The 22,081-nt window shown below is 36.1% G+C and overlaps 3 protein-coding genes and 1 long non-coding RNA gene across 5 annotated transcripts; 2 read left to right on the top strand and 2 right to left on the bottom strand.

Annotated features, from left to right (window-relative positions):
- Positions 1-763: 763 nt before the first annotated feature.
- Positions 764-7,296, top strand: LOC132162074 (uncharacterized). Of its 2 annotated transcripts, XM_059572320.2 has the most exons (10): positions 769-1,464; positions 2,034-2,223; positions 2,366-2,499; positions 3,506-3,618; positions 3,716-3,839; positions 4,213-4,368; positions 6,059-6,214; positions 6,294-6,373; positions 6,620-6,669; positions 6,930-7,296. In XM_059572320.2, exons 1-10 carry the CDS (start codon positions 1,090-1,092, stop codon positions 7,058-7,060), a joined length of 1,509 nt encoding a protein of 502 aa, XP_059428303.2. In that variant the 5' UTR covers positions 769-1,089; the 3' UTR covers positions 7,061-7,296. The 2 variants fall into 2 exon arrangements, with proteins under 2 accessions (XP_059428304.2, XP_059428303.2); XM_059572321.2 differs by lacking the exon at positions 6,930-7,296 and having other exon boundaries at positions 764-1,464; positions 6,305-6,373; positions 6,620-6,670.
- Positions 7,297-13,428: 6,132 nt separating this feature from the next.
- On the top strand, positions 13,429-16,073 carry LOC132162196 (B3 domain-containing protein At2g36080). Its single transcript, XM_059572461.2, has 3 exons — positions 13,429-14,329; positions 14,733-14,929; positions 15,966-16,073. Exons 1-3 carry the CDS (start codon positions 13,561-13,563, stop codon positions 16,017-16,019), a joined length of 1,020 nt encoding a protein of 339 aa, XP_059428444.2. The 5' UTR covers positions 13,429-13,560; the 3' UTR covers positions 16,020-16,073.
- Positions 16,074-17,323: 1,250 nt separating this feature from the next.
- LOC132162197 (uncharacterized) lies at positions 17,324-19,518 on the bottom strand. The gene is made up of 2 exons (XR_009438214.2): positions 18,787-19,518; positions 17,324-18,487 (listed from the first exon to the last, which is right to left on the bottom strand). It is a non-coding gene; the product is annotated as an uncharacterized LOC132162197 (long non-coding RNA).
- Positions 19,519-20,014: 496 nt separating this feature from the next.
- Positions 20,015-21,891, bottom strand: LOC132191701 (uncharacterized). Its single transcript, XM_059606793.2, has 3 exons — positions 21,848-21,891; positions 21,325-21,494; positions 20,015-20,450 (listed from the first exon to the last, which is right to left on the bottom strand). The coding sequence occupies exons 1-3, from the start codon at positions 21,889-21,891 to the stop codon at positions 20,260-20,262; spliced, it is 405 nt and encodes a 134-aa protein (XP_059462776.2). The 3' UTR covers positions 20,015-20,259.
- Positions 21,892-22,081: the final 190 nt, after the last annotated feature.

Genomic DNA, 22,081 nt, shown 5'->3' with positions numbered 1-22,081 from the left:
ATGACTCTAAAATTAGGGATTTGATGAAGATTAAATTAGCCTAATTTCCTATGATTAACTTTAAGCTCATTCAAATATACTCTAATAAAAACTCAATTGAATATTTGATATGTCTTTTTTAAACTTTTATAATTGCAATATCACCCATATGAGTTGTGGGTCAGTATGTCATGTTCTATGTCATTATGCTATATATATAGTTTCGAGGAGATTACAAAGTTTAGAAAAGTCTTTCATGTGAGATTAAAATATAACATAGTGTAACTATCATGATTTGATGTTAGAAATCATGTTTTTATTTCACCATTATACCACCATGTTGGTGTGGCGATTATGTCATGCTGGAGTATAATTTCTAGCATTATTAGAAAACAAAATAGTTTATTTTAGGTGACACGTGCACGCGAAAGGAACACTTGGTGACAAGGTTTAATACGCACCACATTTGATTCCATCTGATTTTCACCCTTATTTAATGGAACAAAATTCTCTCCATTTCAAATAAACGGAATAATATCCAATTAGTTATAATGGAGTGATATTTTTGTCTTTTCACTTTTTTAGGGACAAAAATACTCCTCCACTCTAACTAACTAGATATTATCCAATTAATTTGAAATGAAGAGCATCCTAATTCTTATTTTCAATTGGTTGAAGTGTCACTATCTATATCTATATGAGTCATTATATATATATATATATAAAAAGACGGATGGATGCGATCTGATCATTCTCATTCAATGATGGAAAGAAGAAATAAGAGTGAAATGTTTCACATTATTCTTAAAAATTAGGAGACATAATTCCATATAGGCAAGGACACACACGGCGACTTTCTCAAGAGACACAGAGGAGCCAGCTGCCCACGAGCAGTTTTTGAGCACCACTTCCTTCTAATTATAGTCAATAGTCTAGTAAGAAGGCTAAACAAATTTCAGCCAAAACCAACCTCCATGGCTTTATCCATAGATCAGATGTTGTATACTTTTTGAGATTCCCTCTCTATCTCTCTCTGTGTCTCTCCCTCTCTCTCTTGCCATTTTCTCTGCAGACTGCAGAAAATAGAACCCAGAAAGACAAGGAAATTAAATGGCTGCCGGGTTCTTACTTGTTTGGTTTTCTTTCTTCACTTTGTTGTCTTCTACAGTCTCAGTTGCAGAATTTGCTCCTAAATTTCCTTCTTCAATAATTCGGCCGGAGCAGCTCTTGGTTTCTACCAAAAACCAGCTTTACAAAACAAACTACTTCACCCAAACACTTGACCACTTCAATTTCAATCCCCAGAGCTACCAAACCTTTCAGCAGAGATATCTGATCAATGACACCTATTGGGGAGGTGCTGAGAAGAATGCCCCAATCTTCGTCTACACTGGAAATGAAGGAAATATAGAATGGTTTGCTCAGAACACGGGTTTTATGTTCGAAAACGCACCCCATTTCAAAGCCCTTCTTGTTTTCATCGAGGTAATTTTGATCTAAACTAGATATATATTACAAATCCTAACGTTTTTTTGATTGGTTGTTGAATAAGTTGGCCGGAGATACGAGAAATGCAAATTTTGATTCTCATCAGAATCATTGAAAGAAATGTTATGCAATATGCTGCTAAACACCCATTGGAGTGATTAGATAGGCCAACCACCCATTTACCCATTTAAAAGATAACGAGGGAATAGGGATGGTCGGTTACGGGATGTGATTAGACTGAGTCGGCAACTCCCTTACCCTTTAAGAGTGGTGGTCAGCTACCTTGAAGTTGTGGTGTGACTACCTTTTGACGGTTCAAGAGGTAGCAGCCACCGATAAGAGTAAGTGGAGCGGTCTAATTAGTAGTCGGTCATTACAACCGTACTGACGGGTAGTCGATCAACTTCAAAGGTTGATGAGTTGACCCAAGGTAAAATGGTGGTCGGCCACTCTTAATTAAGGGGGTCGTTAACAACCCCTTTACTTTTTTAAAATTATTTTTTGTTTTTGTTTTAAGGTTTAGTGGAAGTTATATGAAAGAGTGGGTTGGATAAAATATATTGCAGCATAGGTTCTATGGGAAATCCATGCCATTTGGGGGAAAGAAAGATGTTGCCTATAGCAATACAAGTACACTTGGATATCTGAGCTCCACACAGGCATTGGCAGATTATGCCACTTTGATCACTGATCTTAAGCAAAATTTGACAGCAACCGACTCTCCTGTGGTGGTGTTTGGAGGTTCCTACGGAGGAAGTAAGCCAATCTCATCATCATCAATCCTTTTGCTTTTGCTTTTGCTTTTGCTTTTGCTTTTGTTTTTTGTTTTTGTAAACGTAATGAATGCGTTTTGGACATAGTGAGAAATAACGTAAAATTAGTTTGTTGGTTTTTGCAGTGCTGGCAGCATGGTTTAGGTTGAAGTATCCGCACATCGCCATTGGAGCCTTGGCATCTTCATCTCCAATTCTCAATTTTGGAAATTTGACATCCCCATATAGCTTCAACAACATCATCACTCGGGACTATAGGGTCATTTTCTCTCTCTCTCTCTCTGTTTTTCTCATTATTATTTTTGTTATTAGGCTATTCAAATTTTTATGTTCCAAACAACGAAACCCACGTGCCCGACCCACGAATAGATATTAAGTGCAACACAATTGCCTTGTTGATGTGACCGCAAGGAAGGTCTCATGTGGAGCCCTGCACTCACATACACTTATCTTATTGTTGTAGTGCAATAAGGCCCGGAATTCAGCTTTATAGTAAAGAATCTCAATCCCACTCTCAAGTTTGAATGGTCTTGGGCATCTATATCAATCAGGAAAACTAGCTCAAAATTTGAGACTTTTCTTTACCACTTATAAATTGACTACCAACTTCTTCTACAACTGATATGGAATAATCTCAACAATTTCGCCATCATACATCGAATCTTAGGTCGGAGTAGAAATAACCTGTTTCGCCCGTGGATTGTTGAGCCAAAATTTATTGATTGAATCTGGGCTCTGATACCAATGTTGGGTGTTCTTGGGCCTCTTTCAATCCCAAAAACTAAGTCAAGAGATGAGATTTTTCCTTACACTTATAAACTAACCATCAATCTTTTCTACAACCAATATGAGATAACCTAACACTTTAGAACGTCATTTATTCGGAAAATGTGATGTGAGATGGCAGAGAACATTTTTTTCCAGTGCTCCCAAGCATTAGTCCCTTTCTCTCTCTCTCTCTCATTTTCATTTTTTTGGTCCATCGATCAAGGCAAAAGACATTTAAGATGAGGTTTAAAGAAAATGTCCCAGCTAGGCCAATTAATCCCGTGACACTAAAGTCCAACAGTCACACTCTCATCTTATTCAAAGACGACAAGTAATAATCTGCAAAATTCCAGAATTACATGCCCCAACCCCACATGCACTTCATTATAAAAAAGAACAATTACTTTATTGTTAATAACAATATTATATGATGCAAAACAATGTGATTAATAAATCATGCATCTTGACTTTTTTTTGGCGTGTAAATTAAAATTCAGAGCGAAAGCGAGAGCTGCTACAAAGTGCTTAAAAGTTCTTGGCAACAAATAGAAGATACAGCAAAACAACCTGGAGGACTCCATTTACTTAGAAAATCATTTAGAATATGCAAGTAAGATTCACTTCCAATTTTATTTATTTATTTATATACATAATATATATTATAATTTAATTAGAGATTAACTTCATTTTTTATTTTCTTTTTATAGGAATTATATTGACGCAGGTTATTTAGAGACTTGGCTTTACACTGCATACGTTTACACGGCCATGACCGATTATCCCACTCCTTCAAATTTCCTAAATCCCTTGCCAGCGTACCCAGTGAAACAGGTACTAATTTATTTATTTATTTATTTTTAATATTAAAATAATTTGACACAAAATTTAAATAAATTTTAAATTGAATTGATTTTTTTAATTAAATTTATTAAATTGACATATGATATTAGAGCATACGATTTTGGAAAATCACATGGTTTATTAACTTATTAAAACTGCATATAAAAATAACAAGTTTTTTTTATTAAAAAAAAAAATTGTGAGTTTAATATATAGATTAGATTAGAAATAGTTTAAAACCAATTTATAGAAGACAAAAAAATCATTTAAAAAAAAAAAAAAAAACTAATTTCTTTAGGTCTTTGAGGAGTATAATAGTCGTTAAGACACTTTTTGACCTTGTTGTGTTGTGTGGATGGTGCAGATGTGTAAGGCAATTGATAATCCAACGACTGGAAATGACACATTCGCAAAGTTGTACGGTGCAGCTAACATCTACTATAACCACAGTGGAACTGCCACATGCTTCAATCTAAACGATAATTCCGATCCTCATGACCTCAGTGGATGGGGTTGGCAGGTACAGGATATATATTCTATTCTTTTTTTTTTTCTTTTTTTTTTTCTGTGAATTCCGAGTTCTAGGTTCCATAAAAATGTCCACGAGCACGTTGCACGAGCATCCACGTCCATCTTAACCGTTGGATGCGTCTAGGAACAAAAATTAGGTTATAATGCTGTAAGTAGAGTTACAATTATTTACATGTTGATTCGTAAATTTAATATAAAATTATGAAGTTAAAGTTTGACATAAACGGGTTAGCCTGTTTGACTCGTATATAAAGTTATATATTTTTTATATAATAAATACATGTTAAAACAAATTATGTTCGAGTTAGATCTGGTCAATCGGATTAATCCGTTTGTGACCCATTTATTAAACTATAAAGAATAAACAATGCATTTTCTCATTCTTAATAAATAGTATTACAACGCAATCCACGAGCCTATGAAAAGGAAGCTATTTGATCCACAACCCCACCAAAGGAAAAAGCACACTTTCGTAAGTTTGAATCAAAATATCTTCACTAATAAAGAGAAGCATGTAAGAGAATCCAAGAAAACCATGTGCAAAAGTTGAGCTTTACAATTATTAATAATTAATTAATTAATCATCGCCATTATCCCTTTGGAGCCTATTGGCTATTGCTAACATCAAAATTCCTTTTCCCACAAGCATTCTTATCCTCACCCAATTATCACTTGCCCACTTTAAGAAATCACATTTTTCTTATATATATATATATATATGATTTTTCCACAATATGCAAACATGCAAATGGATGTTTGCATAGAGAAGGTTTAAAGAGAGGATTATAGACATAAAATATTTTTACGCCTTAATAAAAGGTAATTAGTTTACAAAAAAACAATGGGGTATTTTACGATTGACCGTCCGAAATTGTTATTCGGTTGAAAAATTTTCCAAGTATAATAAAAAAATCAAAGAAAATTGAAAATACTTGCATCGAAATAAATAGAGCCTTTATTTTGAAACTTCACTACTTCTTTGTTACCTTCATCATATTTGGGTCCCCTTCAAATTTTATGTAGAGTTAAGAGGACACATTTATGTCATCATAGAAGTTTGATGTAAAGGCTCTACTCGTGCACAATAACCTTTTCAAGGCCCAACTTTTTCTTCCTAGCAAGCCTGCTTTCCTGCAATGGGCCGGGTCCATATGAGAAAAAATAGCACAAAAGATAAAATAATAATAATAATAACAAAAAGCCAAATACAAAGGTAAGACCAAGAAAAAAGGGTCATTTTAAGCGTAGTTGTTGTGCATAGAAATAACAAAATCATAATGTCGTGCCATAGTTTTTTATTTTCCTCCAATTGGAATCGGAGGAAATTCTTCGACACAACTGATATATGTTATTCTCGCATGTCTTTTAATAATATTTTCCTTACATTCTTTATTAAAAATACATGTAAGAACATGTTCTAAGAATGTATACTTGTTTTATAAATTGGATTGGAATAACTCAAGAAAATTCTAGCTTTGTTTCATGAAACATTTTTCTTGTTCCCTTTTTGTTTTCTCTTTTCAAAACAAAAACATTAATAAACACGTACTCAAAATTACTACTCTCGCTTTACGTTACATTATAACATTTTTTTTTTCTAATAAAAAACAATAAGTTTGAGGTAGGTTCAATATAAAGTACCCCCACCCCACTTACCTAGGGAATTATTTTTTTTGCAGGCGTGTACAGAGATGATAATGCCAACAAGTGGAAACAATAAGGAGAGCATATTCCCAGCTTCAGAGTGGAACTATAAAGCTCGGGTCACTTACTGCAAAAATAGCTTTGACATTGAACCCCGACCCAATTGGATTACTTCTGAGTTTGGTGGCCATGTGGGTATATCATTTTAGCATGTTGCACCATCATCCATCATGTTCCATCCCTCATACAATGTCTGTCTATTTCGAGCAGGATATCCACAGGGTTTTGAAAAGGTTTGGGAGCAACATTATCTTCTTTAATGGCTTAAGGGACCCTTGGAGTGGTGGAGGGTATCATCTCTCTCAACTCTCCCCTTCTTCTTCTATCATTCATTTCGAGTACAACAGTTTTTACTACAAATTCACTTGACACTTTTACGTTTTGTGAAAATGAGTATCACGTGAACGGTTACATGACAGTCTGCATTTTAATGGTTGTTGTAATAAATGTCATCAAAACTGTCATGTCAGTTTATAAAGGACTTGGTATAAAAGTTATACTCATTACTTATTTGAATCGCTTTGCTGTTTTGTTAGGGTGCTGAAGAGTATATCCAAAAGCATAGTCGCTATTGTTGCAAAAGAAGGTTAGTTGGAAGTTTGATTGTAAAGTAACATTAATATTAAAATTGATATTGAAAAAATAATTTATATTTTCAAATTTAGAATAAGTGATCATTTAACATTGAATTAGAGCATAAATCCTAGTTCGAACATTGTCTTTGAAATTTACCTCCAATTTCAATTAAATATTTTGTGTTGAGACTCACTCCACACATAAAAAAGAGTATTAAAATATTAATTAAATAATTAAACTCATAATTTTTTATTGGATTTCTGTTGGCAGGGGCTCACCACGTGGACCTGAGGTTCTCAAGTAAGGAAGATCCACAATGGCTTAAAGATGTGAGGAAGAAAGAAGTGACAATCATCACAAAGTGGATCTCACAATATTACCATGACTTGGCCCATTTCTGATTTCTCTGCCTAAGGAGAGCTCAACACCACTGCATTTTCATAGAACTTGAAGCCAAACTGGCTTAAAAGGCTAAGTCTGAAGGCTTTCTCATTTCTCTTAAATAAAAGGGTTTTTTTTTTTTTTTTTTTAATATACTTCATTGTATGATAACATGCATTGCTTTTACATTACTCACATTTACATTATTGCTCCAAAAAAATTAATTAAATTATAATAAAAGTTCTCTGCAATTATTTATAAAGTTTTCTAGGCAAATTTTCAACGCTCATGTTAAGATTCACACATGCAGTGTTTTAATGCCACATTTTGTTATTAAGTTGCTTTGATCTCATTTGTAATGATCCAACAGAAATGCTTATAACATCTGCATTGTTACTCGAAAAATTACTAATCAAGTTACAGTTGAAGTTTTCTAAAATCATTTATAAAGTTCAGTTGCATCTCATGAAGAATTAAAATAAAACTTAACATCAAGAACATCAACTGATCACGTATATATCCGCTTGTCAATACGAGCAATTCACCCACTTAATGTATGACTCATAATTGCCCTTCCCATACATTTTGGCTGGCCAATGAGAAAGCTTTTTGGGAGGACTTTTTAGGAAATTAAAAGGAAATGAAAATTGTACAGCAAAGTGTTGGAGCAATAGGTGGTACATCTGGTCCATAGTTGCTATGAGACGAGGTTTGGGACACAGACTTGTTCAGTTTGCTTTCCAGTTCAAAGTTAGGCCTCGATTAAGACAGGGCGGTCCATTTTTCAAAATTCGGCAAAGGGGGTTTGTTATTTTGTCATTTAAGTCAATTTCCAAGTACAAATTTGTGAAAATATATATCTATATATATATATAAAGTTTATATATAAAGTTGTCCAAAAGAGAAAGAAAAACCCTCCACAAAACAAAAAACACCCATCTCAATCAGTCCTATTTAAGGGGAAGCTTCCATTTTATGTCACTTCCTCAAAATTTTTGATATTTAGTTATGATATTTTTTATTATAATTTTTTTATAAACTAACGTAATATTATCTAATTAGTGATTAAGATACTACTACATAATTGGGATCCTTCTATTATTTTTGCTCCTCTTTTAGTCGGGTTATGTGAAATTGCCTCTCTTCTCTGAGTAAAAGGTTAACTCCGGCAAGAAGTCCTCTCTCATAAACCCCTGCTATTACTCTCATTTCCTTCACTTTGGATGTAATTTTTTCCTTAAATTAATAGCAATTTGAATAATAATTGTAACATGGTTCACATGAGAGTCAGTTGCGTAAGTAAAATTTTTGTTGTTTAACCACATATTCGAACAGGTAAATCTCGTAGAGACTTTTTCATATTTACTGTTCAAATTGTTAGCAATCTAAATAGTAAAATTATTAGGGATTTCTATCTAAAATAAAGTTGATAGATTTCATTGAAATTCTATAATATTTACCGTCAAAGTTACTAGTACGAAGCAAAGGAAGTAAGGTAGTAGCAAGAGGAAGTAAGGACTAGCAAGAAAGAAAAAAAAGAAGGCGAAGCTTTAGGATTTTGGTTAAAGTCGTAGGACGCATGGGTTTAGATCCCCCACAAAAAGAAATGTCCTTTGTAAGGGAAGTCAATAGGATTCCTTTTTACAACAATGTCCATCTTCATCCACCCTCTTAGCAAATGGTCATGACTCATGAGTCATGGCCTCAATGGGACCATACCCACTAGCCTTCTCTGTTTATGTACAGCCCCTAGGCTATATATATTGGTCCAGCACCTACGACCCTAACCCAACCACCTCTTCCCCTAGACTACAATCACGTGCCACGTGCCAATAACCCAATTGCATCACCCAATTCACCCATCTCATGCTTCTTTGATAATATAAGGCAAGCATGCACCAAGTGAGCAGCACCCCAAGATGGACAAAAAGATGGGGCTTTTGGGTCATTTGATCTGGTGGTGGACCCACTTCCCAAAAGAAAAAATATATATATATATATATATCGTGGGCCCCAAAAGTAGTAGAGCCCTCGCATGCCTTCAGATGATGGGAATTGATTTCATGTGCCATTTAGGGCCAGGCCAGACAGCCAGAAAAAGAGGAGACGTGGCCTCTTCTATGTATATATATATATTTGTCTCCAAATCTTTTTTTCTCTTTTTTATTTTTTTATTTTTTTATTATTATTGATTAATGGTTTATAGTTCATCAAAGTTAGCTTGTTGGCAGTTGCTGTGAATGAGATGGTTGCTTCTGATACATGTCTTGGGAAATTGTTACTTTGTTTTGGTTTTTATAATGAATTAATTAATAATTTTTATTTATTTTTTGTGTTGTTGTTTTGGGAGTTAGCCAGTCAGTCTATAGCTGCATTTGGGGTGTATTCAGTGTAACATAGGGAGAAAATTGGTGTTTGGATTCCTGGAATATTAAATTATGTACGTTTCTTCCAGTTTCAGACCAATTAATAATTTCTTGGGTAAATTCATTCTGTCTTATATGCTAGATATTTTGCTAAGTTTTTTAGAAAATGTTTTGGTTTGAAAAAGGTGTTTTGATTTGATTTAACATATTTCTCAGGGACCACATTAATTTTCAGATTTAACCACAAACTATTGGATGAACTGCAAGCTTGGTGAAAATAATATACCCTGGCCTGCAATTTAAAATTCAATTATAAAATAAACTATGCCTAGGATTCTTTTTTTTTCCTTCTTTCTTTCTTTTGTTCCAAAATTTTCAGTGTTGCTTCAATTCAGATATACATTTTCAGTAATTTTGATGCTCATTGCTAACAATTCAAGTAAGTGGGCTTCATAACGACTCTCTCACGTTTGTTGCAATCAGGACAACAAATTGCTAAATACCCAGACCCTTTTAATTAGGTCATCCTAAGTTTTGTGATGAGTCTGCATATGCAAGTTATAGGCCGGGTTTGGTTTTGGTTTAGTTCAAGTTGAAATTAGACCTGTTAGGATCGAGTCGAGACACATGATTCATAACTAGATACAAGAGACACGTGTAATCCCTACGAATTCAATTTTCCAGCGAGAATTTAGACCTAAACTTGAACCTACAAATTGTCTAAGCTTGTTTATCCACTCCATCCTTATCCAATATCCAATGTATTCCTATGTAATTAAGTCTAGATCTCCTGATGCTAATCAATCATGAAGTTGGGACTTAGGAGGTGTCATTGGACTGCAAAGTGAATGAAAAAAGGTGCTGCAAATCAGCTCCACCAACTAAGAAGTCCAAGATAGCGGCTCCATAAATTTGTATGCCTGACTTTATCACATTGTATGGTCCAATTTAAGACATCCAACCTCTATGTAAGGCCTGAAGGACCTCACTTTATATCGTTGAAAACAAATGTGTCTAAGACAGCTTGCTTGATTTGAGCAAATCTTGTTGATTGAAAGGGCATTTTGCACGCTTGTAGGTTGAAAGGGAGGGCATAGAAATTATGGACCAACTGGGTTAATATTGTTGCTAAGATTTGCATCATTGAATTGTGATTTTAGTACTTTAGTTGTGGCATCCCACATTGCCTAGGTACGTGAATAGGAATATGCTTATATGTATACTCGCACAATTCTTAAAACAATGCGTTTTAAAGTTATGATGATCATAAACTTATCATAACTCCGCAGTTAAATGTGTTTATGCGATAATAGTACTAAGATGAGTAATCTCTTAAAAATTTTTATTTGAGTGAGCCAAAAACAAACATTATTAAATTGTGTCATTGGTTACATTAATATATACTCTTCTCTCCTCACCCGTGGGATTAGACAACATATGAATTAATTGATATGAGGATAAATAGTATACTCAATTACCTTTTTAAATTATTATTTATTTTAAAAACTTAATCGGACAAAAAAATAATAAATTTAATCATTTTATAAATATTTTATCAAACTCATCACCTGCCACCTTTATTTCACCCTTTTTTTTTCTTTTTTTTTTTGGTGCCTGTATGTGTGTGTTAAGAGGTGAGCCAGGAAAAAGAGACTCGTGGACTTTAGTGAGGAAGTCTCACGGATTGGTCTTACAAGCCAGGTAGACAGAGTTTTACTGGGAAATTGAGGAATTCCAAAAGCGGAAATATTAAACTCCTTTCGTATGACGATGTCGTCCTTTATCAGTCGCAACACTTTCCTTAGATATCTCGTGGACCTGTCTACTGTCTCCTTCTCAGTCTCTGAATAATCTACAAGATTTTCCAGATTGCACAAACCCTCCACGAATTACATCACAGATTCCTCACCCAACTTGTAGATTTCTTTATGGTCAAGGATTCCTGCACTTGGCCAAACAACATCTTTGATAGAAACTTGAAGAAAAATTTCAGGTTTCCCCCCACTAAATATATAAAAAAGTCTCATCATTTGCAACATTTTCTTTAAGGTTATAGGTAAAAACGGCAGATGAAATGATCTATTTGATAACGATTCTAACCTTAGGAAGTAATTTGATAGTAAAATGATACCTTGGGGACCCCTAAACATATTTTCTTTGTATTTTACTACAAGCTTTTTTTTTTTTTTTCACTAACGATAATGCTTGGTAGGGGGGGAATTGGGACCATCCCATTGGAGACCGTGACTTGTCATTACTGCGACCATTTGCACGATGCAGATTGTATAATAGCATGACAAAGATGACACAAACATGTTGTTTGTATTAGAGAATGAAAGTAACACAGCCCCCACAACAAACCTCTATTATATAACGTGTTTCCAACATGTACTTAAATTTACAACAATCAGTCCTCCCACCTTTTGTAGGGTTGAAAAGGGTGTCTGAATCTACCTGGAAATTGAGGTGGGTTTTGTCTGAAACTCGTAGAAAAGACATAATCTAACTAAAAAAGTAATCATACAATACAAATATTAGCATATGAGAGAGAGAGAGGGAGGGAGGGAGGGAGAGAGAGAGTCTTTGTGATTAATATATGTGAGAGAGAGAGAAGAGAGATGGGAATGTGAGGAGAGGATTCAAACACGATTGCCCCAGAAAAAGGGGGCCTTCTCCAATTGGACAAATCTTATCTCATCTCTCTCTCTCTCTCTCTGCTTATTGGAAAGGGAAGGGATCTGTAGATTTATTTCAGGCTCCTTTATAAGCCTAGGAATGGCCAAACACCAATAATGCTGTCATGCACGTGACAAATAGACTATTATCGCATTCATGGGTGATAAAAAATCACTTCAATATTATCCTAAAACAAGGACCACTTCTGAATAATAATGCCCCTATTACCCAACATTTTGTTCACAAAATTACCATATTTTATAGACTGATCGAGTTTGGCTTTCCTTCGGTGAAAAATGTTATATATTACATAAATATCTCACTTTTATCTTAAACCAACCCTTATTAAAAAAAAAAATAATGCTACAAATTAACTGTATTTAGCAATTTCAATCAATTTTTAGATCAGTTATTGTTAAAAAAAAAAAAAACAAACAAACAAATGTAGCATATATATTGTATGATTAAAATATAATTTCTAGCATTATTCTTAAAAAAAAATTAAAATGGCTTAGGGCTACTATCTCCTAACTCGTAAGTAAAAAAAAAAAAAAAAGTAGAATTATTTTTTTTATTTTGGAATCTTCACCATTTCTTTTTACAAAAGAGATCTTAAGTTTTTTTTTTTTTTTTACTAGAAGCAAGCGAAAATGATCTAGGTATAGGATGGCAAAAACAAGTTGAGGAAATGAAAGAGGATATATTAGAAAAATGGGTTCAACTTTGCGACAAAAATAGAGTCATAAAGTAGTATTAAATTCATCAGAGTTTGTTACTTTGGTGTAGCAGAACATGTAGCATTAGATATCCAGCCAAGCCAAAGGACCATCCTTAATTCAATAGAGAGAGAGAGAGAGGGAGAGAGAAAGAGAGATCTTTTAAGAATCCCACGAGCTCCATAGCCTCCATGGATAAGAGTCTATGGAAAAACCAAGGCCTGGAAGGGCCGATTGATGGAAGCAGATGACTGCTACGTCAGGCAGGTCCCACCATTTGATTTGTTTGCCAATGTAGTAACATGGGCTGTTTCTACTTACACAAAATTATTCACCTCTTTTTTTTTCCTTTTTCTTTTTCGCGATACTCATGCTGATGCATGTTCTGCCCGTTTCAGTCTTTTTTATCTCTCTCTCTCTCTCTTCTCTTTTATATAATTTATCCTATTCCAATCACACGTAAACACGTCATTATATTATGATATAAGAAGATTTTCAATATACAAATTCCTAAGGTAAAATAAAAACAAAAACAAAAAAAAAGCATATCAAATTACACTGAAAATAATGATTGAGTTTTTTCATCACGCAAAACCTTAAAGTACTCTCGTACTTACATTTTCCCCCCCTCTTCTCTCTCTCTCAGTGTCTAAAGTTCTCTCTCATTGTCATATCTTTGCAGCTACATCAAATAGTTCCCACAGTTTCCACATCAAACCCATAATCATAACGCCTCTCTCTCTCTTTCCCTCTCACTCAAAAATGTCCATAAACCACTTCTCTTCGGATCTTCCAGAAGCACTCTGGTGGACTCAACTACAACAAAAACCACACCACCCCATCATGGAACCAAACCCAAATCTCCCTTCTTCTTCTTCTGCAAGACCCGACCTTTCTTGGACACCGCAACCCTACTATCAACACCAAGCCTGGCTCCACTCCCACAATTTCCAAGAACCCGACGATCAAACACCCGAAAACCCGACCCGCCACCAAGAACAGGAAGAACATCAAGAAGAAGAAGAAGAAGAAGAAGAAGAAGAAGAAGCGGATGAAACCGAAAAAGAGCCCATGTTCGAGAAGCCATTGACTCCCAGCGACGTCGGCAAGCTCAACCGCCTCGTCATCCCCAAACAACACGCCGAGAAGCACTTCCCGCTCGGCGGCGAATCCGGGCTCTTGCTCAACTTCGAGGACGAGTCCGGCAAGTGCTGGCGTTTCCGCTACTCCTATTGGAACAGTAGCCAGAGCTACGTTCTCACCAAAGGCTGGAGCCGCTACGTCAAGGAGAAGCGCCTCGACGCCGGCGACGTCGTTTTGTTCGAGCGCCACCGGACCGAAGCCGAGCGCTTGTTCATTGGGTGGAGGCGCCGTGGTGTCGCGGCGCACGATACCGGCGCTGGTGGGAACGGCTTGGTGGCACCGCATAGTAATAGCAATAGTGGCCCCGGGTGGACCAGAGTGTTCTATTCTGCGCACCCTTATCCTACTCATCATCCCCTGCCATACCAACCTGACTGTCTTCATGCAGGTGCTATGTCTTTCAAACTTTATTCTAACCCTATCTCTTGCTCCCTCTCTCTCACAAAATAACCCAGAAATCCAAAATTAAAATTAAAATTAAATAAAATTGCTGTCTTGTTTAATATACATATAAAATTATACGAGCACATGAAAGTGCGTGAAGGGCACCTTCCAATTACTTGGGAGGAATGTGGTCGTGTGTGGGTTTGGTTTGAGGTTACATTGGAGGATGTGTTCATTCAGGGAGTAGCAATCTGGTCTACTTCTTACGAAGCGTGTTTCTCACGCGTTACAATTGCAGGGAAATTATTTTTCTCTCATAAGAAAAAAAACAGCGCCAATTGAGTGAGTCTGTTTGAGAGAGAAGTTTAATTTGAGGCATTACATGCACGTGTTGTTAATACTTACAGGGTCCCCTAATCAGAGCCAAACGACGCCGGTGGGGAGCTCAAAGATACTGAGGTTGTTCGGGGTGAACTTGGAGTGCCAGCCTGATCATCAAGAGTCGTCGTCCGAGCCATTTACACCTGATGGCTCGTCTTTGTCGAGCCAGGGTCCAGCCGACCAGCTTTATTATCATCAACCTACTTATTCTTCTGATCACATGGTACGCCAACTCTACATTTTTTAGTGAATTAATAATAATGTGGTTGTTTCCTCTAATCAGACATACTAATGCCAGTTGGAATATGAGACCTCGGTCTCTCATGTCCCAAATGGTTTGGTTACTCCTAATAAAAATACCACTTTTACAATCGTCCATAATAATTGATAAAATAATTAACCGATATTATTTTATTGTAAAAATTGTATTACCTCGAACATTTTCCTAACAAACAAACAATACTTTGGTAAAGGCCGGGGAGTATCATGACACCTATTGTTTAGCACATGTGAGCTTTCAATATCACAATGAAATTAATTTATAAGTTGAATAATTAGTTAACCCTCTGTGAAGCATTAGCTGATGGGTAGGTCATATAAAAGGTCTCTTTATCTTCCCGACAATGTTGTCAATGATCGTTAGGTTATCTAAATCTGTTTTGGTGCTTAGTCAGGATCTATGAAAATTATGGGCCACGTAAAATAGTTCCACTTTGTGTGATTGCTTGAATAATGATTAATGTTGGATCACAATATTAGCCCTAATGGGCTTGATTTGTTGTGGGCCATAACCAAAAAAATATTACAAATAGTGAATAGATAATGTTTGGGGTATTATAATTTTTATTATGACTCGAAAAAAATAAAAAAATTCAAGTAGCACTGCTACACATGATTGTTACGTGACGCAACACAGGTAATTTAAGTATTTAATAGCTTATAATGTGTAAGTGTTACTTGGACTACCATCTTAGATTGTAACGAACATGTAATAAAAGTTTTAATATTCTTAACAGTACTCACCATAATAAAAAGGATATTCTTTCTAACATAAAGTTGAGAGTTTATTTTACTTCGCTAATATGACTATTAATCGGTTTTTGATTTTTAATTATTATTATTAATAGTTGATTCATGAGCTAATTAATTGGCAATGCCACGTAGTAATATAATTAATGGGAAAAAAGTTAAATTTCTAATGTGTCTTTTTCTGTTTGTATGAAATGTAATTATTGGAATGTGTGTGGGAATTGTAACAGGATATCACTCTCTCCGGAGATGTCAATAAGACGATGAGAGATCGCCGAGGATGAAGATCTGTGGATGTGACGTTCCCGGGAATGAGAGATATAACCTAACTCGAAAGGGTCCCAAAAAAATGAAATATATATATATATATTAAAAAAAATGAAAAAAATGAAAAAAAAAAAAAAAAAAAAAAAAAATCCCAGATTTTCAGGCCTAGTTCCAAGGCCGAAGGGTAGGGGGGGTGGGGGGGTGAGGGAACCAAAGGAAGGTGGGGGTGGTGGGGAAAAGAGACTGCAAATAGGGAAGGAGGGGGATGGGGGAGTTGGGACCCACAGAAAAAGCTGGGAGGGGCTGACGTCACCCATGCCAAATGGGAAATTTGGGTCGTTGAAAAATCAGGAATGAGGAATCTATTTGCTACTGTCGAGATTCTGCCTGAAGATTTTTCATAAGGCTTCATCATAATAATGGAAGGGGGTATGGTGCTGGTAATGGTGGGTTTTGGTGGGTGGGTGAGTGGGTGACCTTGAATAGATTGGTGACAGTCCTGTCGTACTAGCCCACTCTATACTCCTCTCTCTCTCTCTCTCTCTCTCTCTACACCTATATATTAAATGTAGCTAAGCTGTCTTGGGTGCTCTACTGGAAATTCCCATATAGTGACTAGTGAGAAGCTGAAAGGGAGAGCACATTTTTTCTTATTGAAAAATTTTGTAGCTACTTGCAAGTCAGAAGGCTAAAATCTTTCTAAATACTATATGGAGCATGATGTTGATGGGAGTTTGGTATTCTTCATTGTCATGGGCATTCAAATATGTGGATGAAAAAGGGATGAGATGGAAATGATAACAAACAAATCATGTAAATGCATATCAAAGTGCATGAAATTTGAGCAGGCACATGCCAATTGCCTGTGGTCCCTCTGGAAATTGCATTGGCTCCTGCTGAATGTTTCACTATAAAACACATTAGGAAGGAATCAATTAATCCGTCTTCATGTTAATAGGGACAAACAGGCACGGAATACTACCATTTGTGAAGCTGACTTTTAAAATTTTAAATGATATAACAATATATTCACTATGTGACAGCCTATAAATTATTATCAAGAGTGCAAAGCTTATACGAACCAAAATTAGAAAGCATAACCAACATAATTATGGGAAACAATAACACTATTCTTTACACTTATTTCATACCAACTAAGGTGGTGTGTTCTAAGTGATTTACCTGAAAAACTATTTAAAACACGTCATATAAGCCGGTGTGAAAAATAGCATTACTCTATGGGAATTTGGATGTTAAAACTGGATACAAATGAGAAATTTCGTGAGAAACTATGTCAGAAAGGATAATGAGAACAACCCAATACTAAAGATATACCACTGATGTTATTGGATTGTAGTTGTACCTTACTGTTCTGGAAACAACAAGAGAAAAAAGTTATCTCCAGCCAATAAGTTCACATTCCTGACATGCAAATGAAGGAGCCTGATAGATAAGTACAAATATATCTTATTAGATTAGGATATTTAGAAGGCCAATTGGAGAATGAGGATTCTGAAAAATACTATAGCAGTTGGATTCCAGGGTAATGGATAATAATAACAGGTTGTTGGTTGGGCTTGACCAACAACCATGTTTCTTTCATCTACTTGGTGTATAATTCGTCCAGGTAATGCTACATCTAAGTTGATCATACTGATCCTCCAAAAATCCATTGGATATGATTCTTTCTCTTGAAAACACCTTGCCTCACTGGCTGAAAAACTCTGTCGCCTCTTCATTCCAGATTTCATAGTTGCCTTAAATTTGGCTGAACTCACCTGGTTCAGGGACTATTTAGGCATATGCTGTTAAACACCCCTGGTTCCAGGATGATAACTGATACAGATAGCAAATAACGAACTCAAGAGATGGTTGAATACAATAACCGCAAATGACAACTTGGGTATCTGGTCAATCAAAGATGCAACACATCTTGGTTTAATCAATTATGCAGGGAGCTAATTAGGTAGTTTTCAGCAGCAAAAGTAGCAATAAACAGCTTGGCCTTCTAGTTACTAAGTGCTGATACAAGCTTTTTGTTTGTGTATATGTGCTCTGATTCATCATGCGAACATGTCAGACATATATGATTAAGCAACAAATTTGCAGGATACTTGTTTCAGTTGTTTGAATAATCAACAACTGTGACATGTGATGATCAGGGCCCATAAGATTCGGACAAGAGAGATGCCAATTGACCTTGGCCGGCGAAGGTGTCCAATCTTTAGTGGCTCTGCAAGTGGGAGGGTCCCCAGATATGTGTTGTTATCATTGGCCTACAGGCAAAGGCCAATCAAAGAAATGAAGGGACTCTTCCTGTATAATGGGTTTGTCCAGCCGGAATAATTCAATCATGCATGACTCAGTACAGTACAGGTATGGAAACACCATGTGAGTAATTCTCCATTCCACTTAGCTTTTCCTCTTCTCATGCTTTATTGCTTTTAGACATTTGGGTCAACATCACTTCCACCTCCCTTTGTAACTACAATGGGAAAAGAGAGCATCCTTTTGTGACTTAACCCCCCAAGGAAATAAAAACAAGCAATGATGTTGATATCTGCATTGAAACCATTAATAATCTCAAGAAAGCACAAACTGTGCAAAATGAACCTTACATTTTCTAAATTAACCATTGAAGAGACCAAATAACCTTTATAATTTTGAAAAACACTGTATCTATGGTTTACTTACAAAATAACTACTCAGATATCTGCCTGTTTTCGGAAAAGGAATCCATCTAACAGTAAGAGAAATATTTGTAAACCAAATAAATCTTTGTACCTGTTCCCAAGGCTCCATCACTGATTTGCAAAAGATATAACCTAGCCTATTGTTCCTGGAAAATGAATTTCCATATCATGTTCGTGAGAAGACTTAAAGCAAGAGCCATGTGCTTGAAAAGACTTGAAGCAAAACCCAGTCATGAGGCAGGAAGGATCTGATAAGTGGCCACCCCACCAACCATATCACTTAACAGAGAAGCCCACAAAATAGTCCCTCAGTGACATAACTCTTCCCTGACACAAAAAAATAAATCGCTACCCTAAAATAATCTCTCAGGTTCATTGATGGGTTAAGAAGTGCTACCATGTACTGCAGGAAAAGTAGCTTAATAGCCAAAAGCAGGAGGAAATTTCTAATTGTGGGGCCTTGATCTTCATTTCAATCATTCCATATCATGCAAAGTCATTTTCAGTCTTCTCTACCTCCATAATGCAGCATGCATGTATTTACCCTCGCATCTCATGGCCCAGATTTGTCTGCCACATACATTCTTTCTAAAGTCAAAAATGGTGTCCCACTGTATCCTGAGAATTCAGCCCACCAATTCTAAAGGATCCTTCGAAAGGCGGAAAGTGATCCCAATAGAAGCAGCAGCAACCAAAAAGAAAAAAGAACATTTAGAAAGGATCCTCACTGAAGCAAGATATCTAGCCTCAATCCAACGAAAATGTGCATACAACACAGAAGCACAATTTATTTCATCTGATGCACGCTAATGTCTTGCATTTCTCAAGTAATATGCATATACTAAATAAGCATGCATGATCTTATTGAATGAAGCTTTCATTTGATTGGGGGCTTCTGTTGTATATTGTAATTAATATTTTACTTGGGGGGGGGGGGGGGGGGGGGGGGTGGGGCGGTTGGGGATGTAGAGAAGCACCATATCTTCCATTCACAATCCAAAAACTAGTAGCAACCAATAATTAGAAAAATAAGAAGAGGAGAAGGGTAAAAAATTAATTCTCACACAAGTAACGCTTGAATCTGTGAATCTTTGGATAACAGTTGAGAGTTTTGAACGAGCAAATCCTTCTGCACCCAACCTGCAGCCAAGGAACTTTAGCCGGTAGCATTTATCAGGCATTACTTGGCTTGCACTTCATATAAGTATCAAACAATGCAGTTTTCTACTAGATAGTTTTGCGGCACATAATACTTGTATTAGTAGATAATGCCCAAAGCATTCGGCCAGATAAAAAAAAATCCTTACAAGTACAAGGTATAATTAAATCATAAAACCAATTACCATAGAAATCAAGTGGCAAATTTACTTTCAGCTACCAATGGATATGTACTTCAATGAAATTGGCTATACATAAGATTGACCAGTATTTATAGCTCTCAAGTTTTGCTTTGCATTAACAGAATAAATTCTGCTAATAGTCTCCTATGATCTGAGCTGTAGAAAGCCCTACAAGTTGTATGAATACTCCCAAATGCGGGAGAAGAGTAAATATATATTGCCTCCTACAAAAGGTCAAGGTGAATTTTGGGTGCATTAGCTTCTTGTTGAGATTTAGAATCCTGCTTCTTCTCCATTACTTGTTGGATGCCTTCTTGATACCGTTCTATAAAACTTTTGAGAGCATCTCTATTGGAAGAAGCTCTTGTCATGTACACCCGTTGCAAAGCAGGCCTTGGTGTCTCCATTCCCCCCTCTGGCAGCCATTGCTATTAATTATTTCCAAGTGAAAGATAGGAGCACAATCAGAATTTAACTCACCAAACTACAAATTGAAGAAAAGCTCCCCAATGGCTTATCTACATTTCTATCTAAAATGGCTAACCAAAAGCTACTTTTTTCAATTATAGCGAGTAAATTTTCAGAATAATCATACATCCGCTTATCTAAATTCTTTCTTTAGTCTATTAAAATAATCCTTTTAATAATTCTGTAATCATTTTAATAATAGGGTGAGAAAGAGAAAGAAATGAATAAAGAGAGGGAGGGAGGGAAGGAGAGAGAAAGTAATTAAAAACTTATACATAGAGCTAAAGTGCTTCCCTACATTAGGGTAAACATTCTAGATGAAATGAAAAATGCATTTGATTTAGAGAACCAGATGGAGACGCTTTTAGGGGTTTGGTTAGTCATTTTACATAGAAATTCAAAATGCATAAGCAATTGTTAGTGCATGCTCTTACAAGAACAGTCTCCAAAAACTTTATATTCAAGTAATAAAAGGAATATTGATAAAGAGAAAAGGGGTTTCTTCTTGCATTATGCTAGTCAAAGCTCAGCAAGCTGTACCCACAATTTAGTGCCAATATAGCAGTAAGGTTAGGGGGGGAACTAGAAGAGTTGGCCCAAGATTTATATTATTTCTTTTGCCCAGGGAAAAAAAAAAAAAAAAAAAAAAAAAAAAAACCTCTACGACACAAAACCAGAAAAAGAGACAACCTCAATCCTTGGAACCGTAATGAATCCATGATAACCATAGTCTCTAAACCCACAAATCCTGTATGGCCAAAAAAAAAATCATAACATTGATCTGAAAACCAAACATGAGGGAGAAATTATGAAATTCTTACCAACATCTTCCAACGTCGATGGTTTTTTCTCTCTAGTCTTGCTTTTTGCTCCACTGGGCTTATCCTCACCCTCTTCATCCTTCTTATAATCATTTGGCCGAAGCTCCGGATCGATATCACGTACCCAACTCACAGCATAAAGCCTAGAAGCTTCCTTCAACACCTTAAACCTGCACAACAAAATAGGCACAAAGAAAATCCTAATAAATGCTAGCCCAATAAAATGCACGTTTACAGAATTCTAAACATGCCCAGTTAATTAGCGGGAGACCAAATCAATTTACTCGCCGGCTTCAAATTATTACAATTAACCAATATCTAAATGCATGTGTTGAGAAAACCATTATGAATGAGGCGGCGACACCCACCATCAAGAACCAGTCAAAACCACATCAAACAAACCCCCCCACCAAAAGAACATCAAAGAATCCACCAAGTTTAAGAAAAACCCACCAAATTCAAGCCACGACCCACGATTCAAAAAACACGAAAGACAAATGTAAGATTATTAGTTGATACGCACCAGTCACCACTACTGTTGCAAACGCCGTTCAATCCTTCCCACATTTTCGGTTTTAGCCAACAACCCACGGATCAACACCCGGGCCTGGCCCAATGCCAGAGATTGGGACCTTAATGGGCTCATTCCCGGCCCGTCCATGGGATGTACGGACAAGACAAAGGGAAGTGCATCTACTAGATTCGTGAGGCTGATTTTATATATGTAAGGCTCGCAATTTAACCAGCTAGACGCGAA

This window comes from Corylus avellana, chromosome 10 (genome assembly GCF_965113065.1).
Source record: "Corylus avellana chromosome 10, dhCorAvel1.hap1.2, whole genome shotgun sequence".
NCBI classification, from domain to species: Eukaryota; Viridiplantae; Streptophyta; class Magnoliopsida; order Fagales; family Betulaceae; genus Corylus; species Corylus avellana.
Note: the sequence above shows the minus strand (reverse complement) of the source record. Positions and strands in the feature narration are given on the sequence as shown.

Bases quoted from the DNA above. Each gene is read 5' to 3' on its own strand.
- LOC132162074 (XM_059572320.2), top strand. From the start codon at position 1,090: ATGGCTGCCGGGTTCTTACTTGTTTGGTTTTCTTTCTTCACTTTGTTG. The intron at 1,465-2,033 runs GTAATTTTGATC...AATATATTGCAG, and splicing joins CCCTTCTTGTTTTCATCGAG to CATAGGTTCTATGGGAAATC. The intron at 3,840-4,212 runs GTACTAATTTAT...TGGATGGTGCAG, and splicing joins CAGCGTACCCAGTGAAACAG to ATGTGTAAGGCAATTGATAA.
- LOC132162196 (XM_059572461.2), top strand. From the start codon at position 13,561: ATGTCCATAAACCACTTCTCTTCGGATCTTCCAGAAGCACTCTGGTGG. The intron at 14,330-14,732 runs GTGCTATGTCTT...TAATACTTACAG, and splicing joins ACCTGACTGTCTTCATGCAG to GGTCCCCTAATCAGAGCCAA. The intron at 14,930-15,965 runs GTACGCCAACTC...GAATTGTAACAG, and splicing joins CTTATTCTTCTGATCACATG to GATATCACTCTCTCCGGAGA.
- LOC132191701 (XM_059606793.2), bottom strand. From the start codon at position 21,891: ATGTGGGAAGGATTGAACGGCGTTTGCAACAGTAGTGGTGACTG. The intron at 21,495-21,847 runs GTGCGTATCAAC...TTTGTTGTGCAG, and splicing joins TGCAACAGTAGTGGTGACTG to GTTTAAGGTGTTGAAGGAAG. The intron at 20,451-21,324 runs GTAAGAATTTCA...AATGGCTGCCAG, and splicing joins ATCGACGTTGGAAGATGTTG to AGGGGGGAATGGAGACACCA.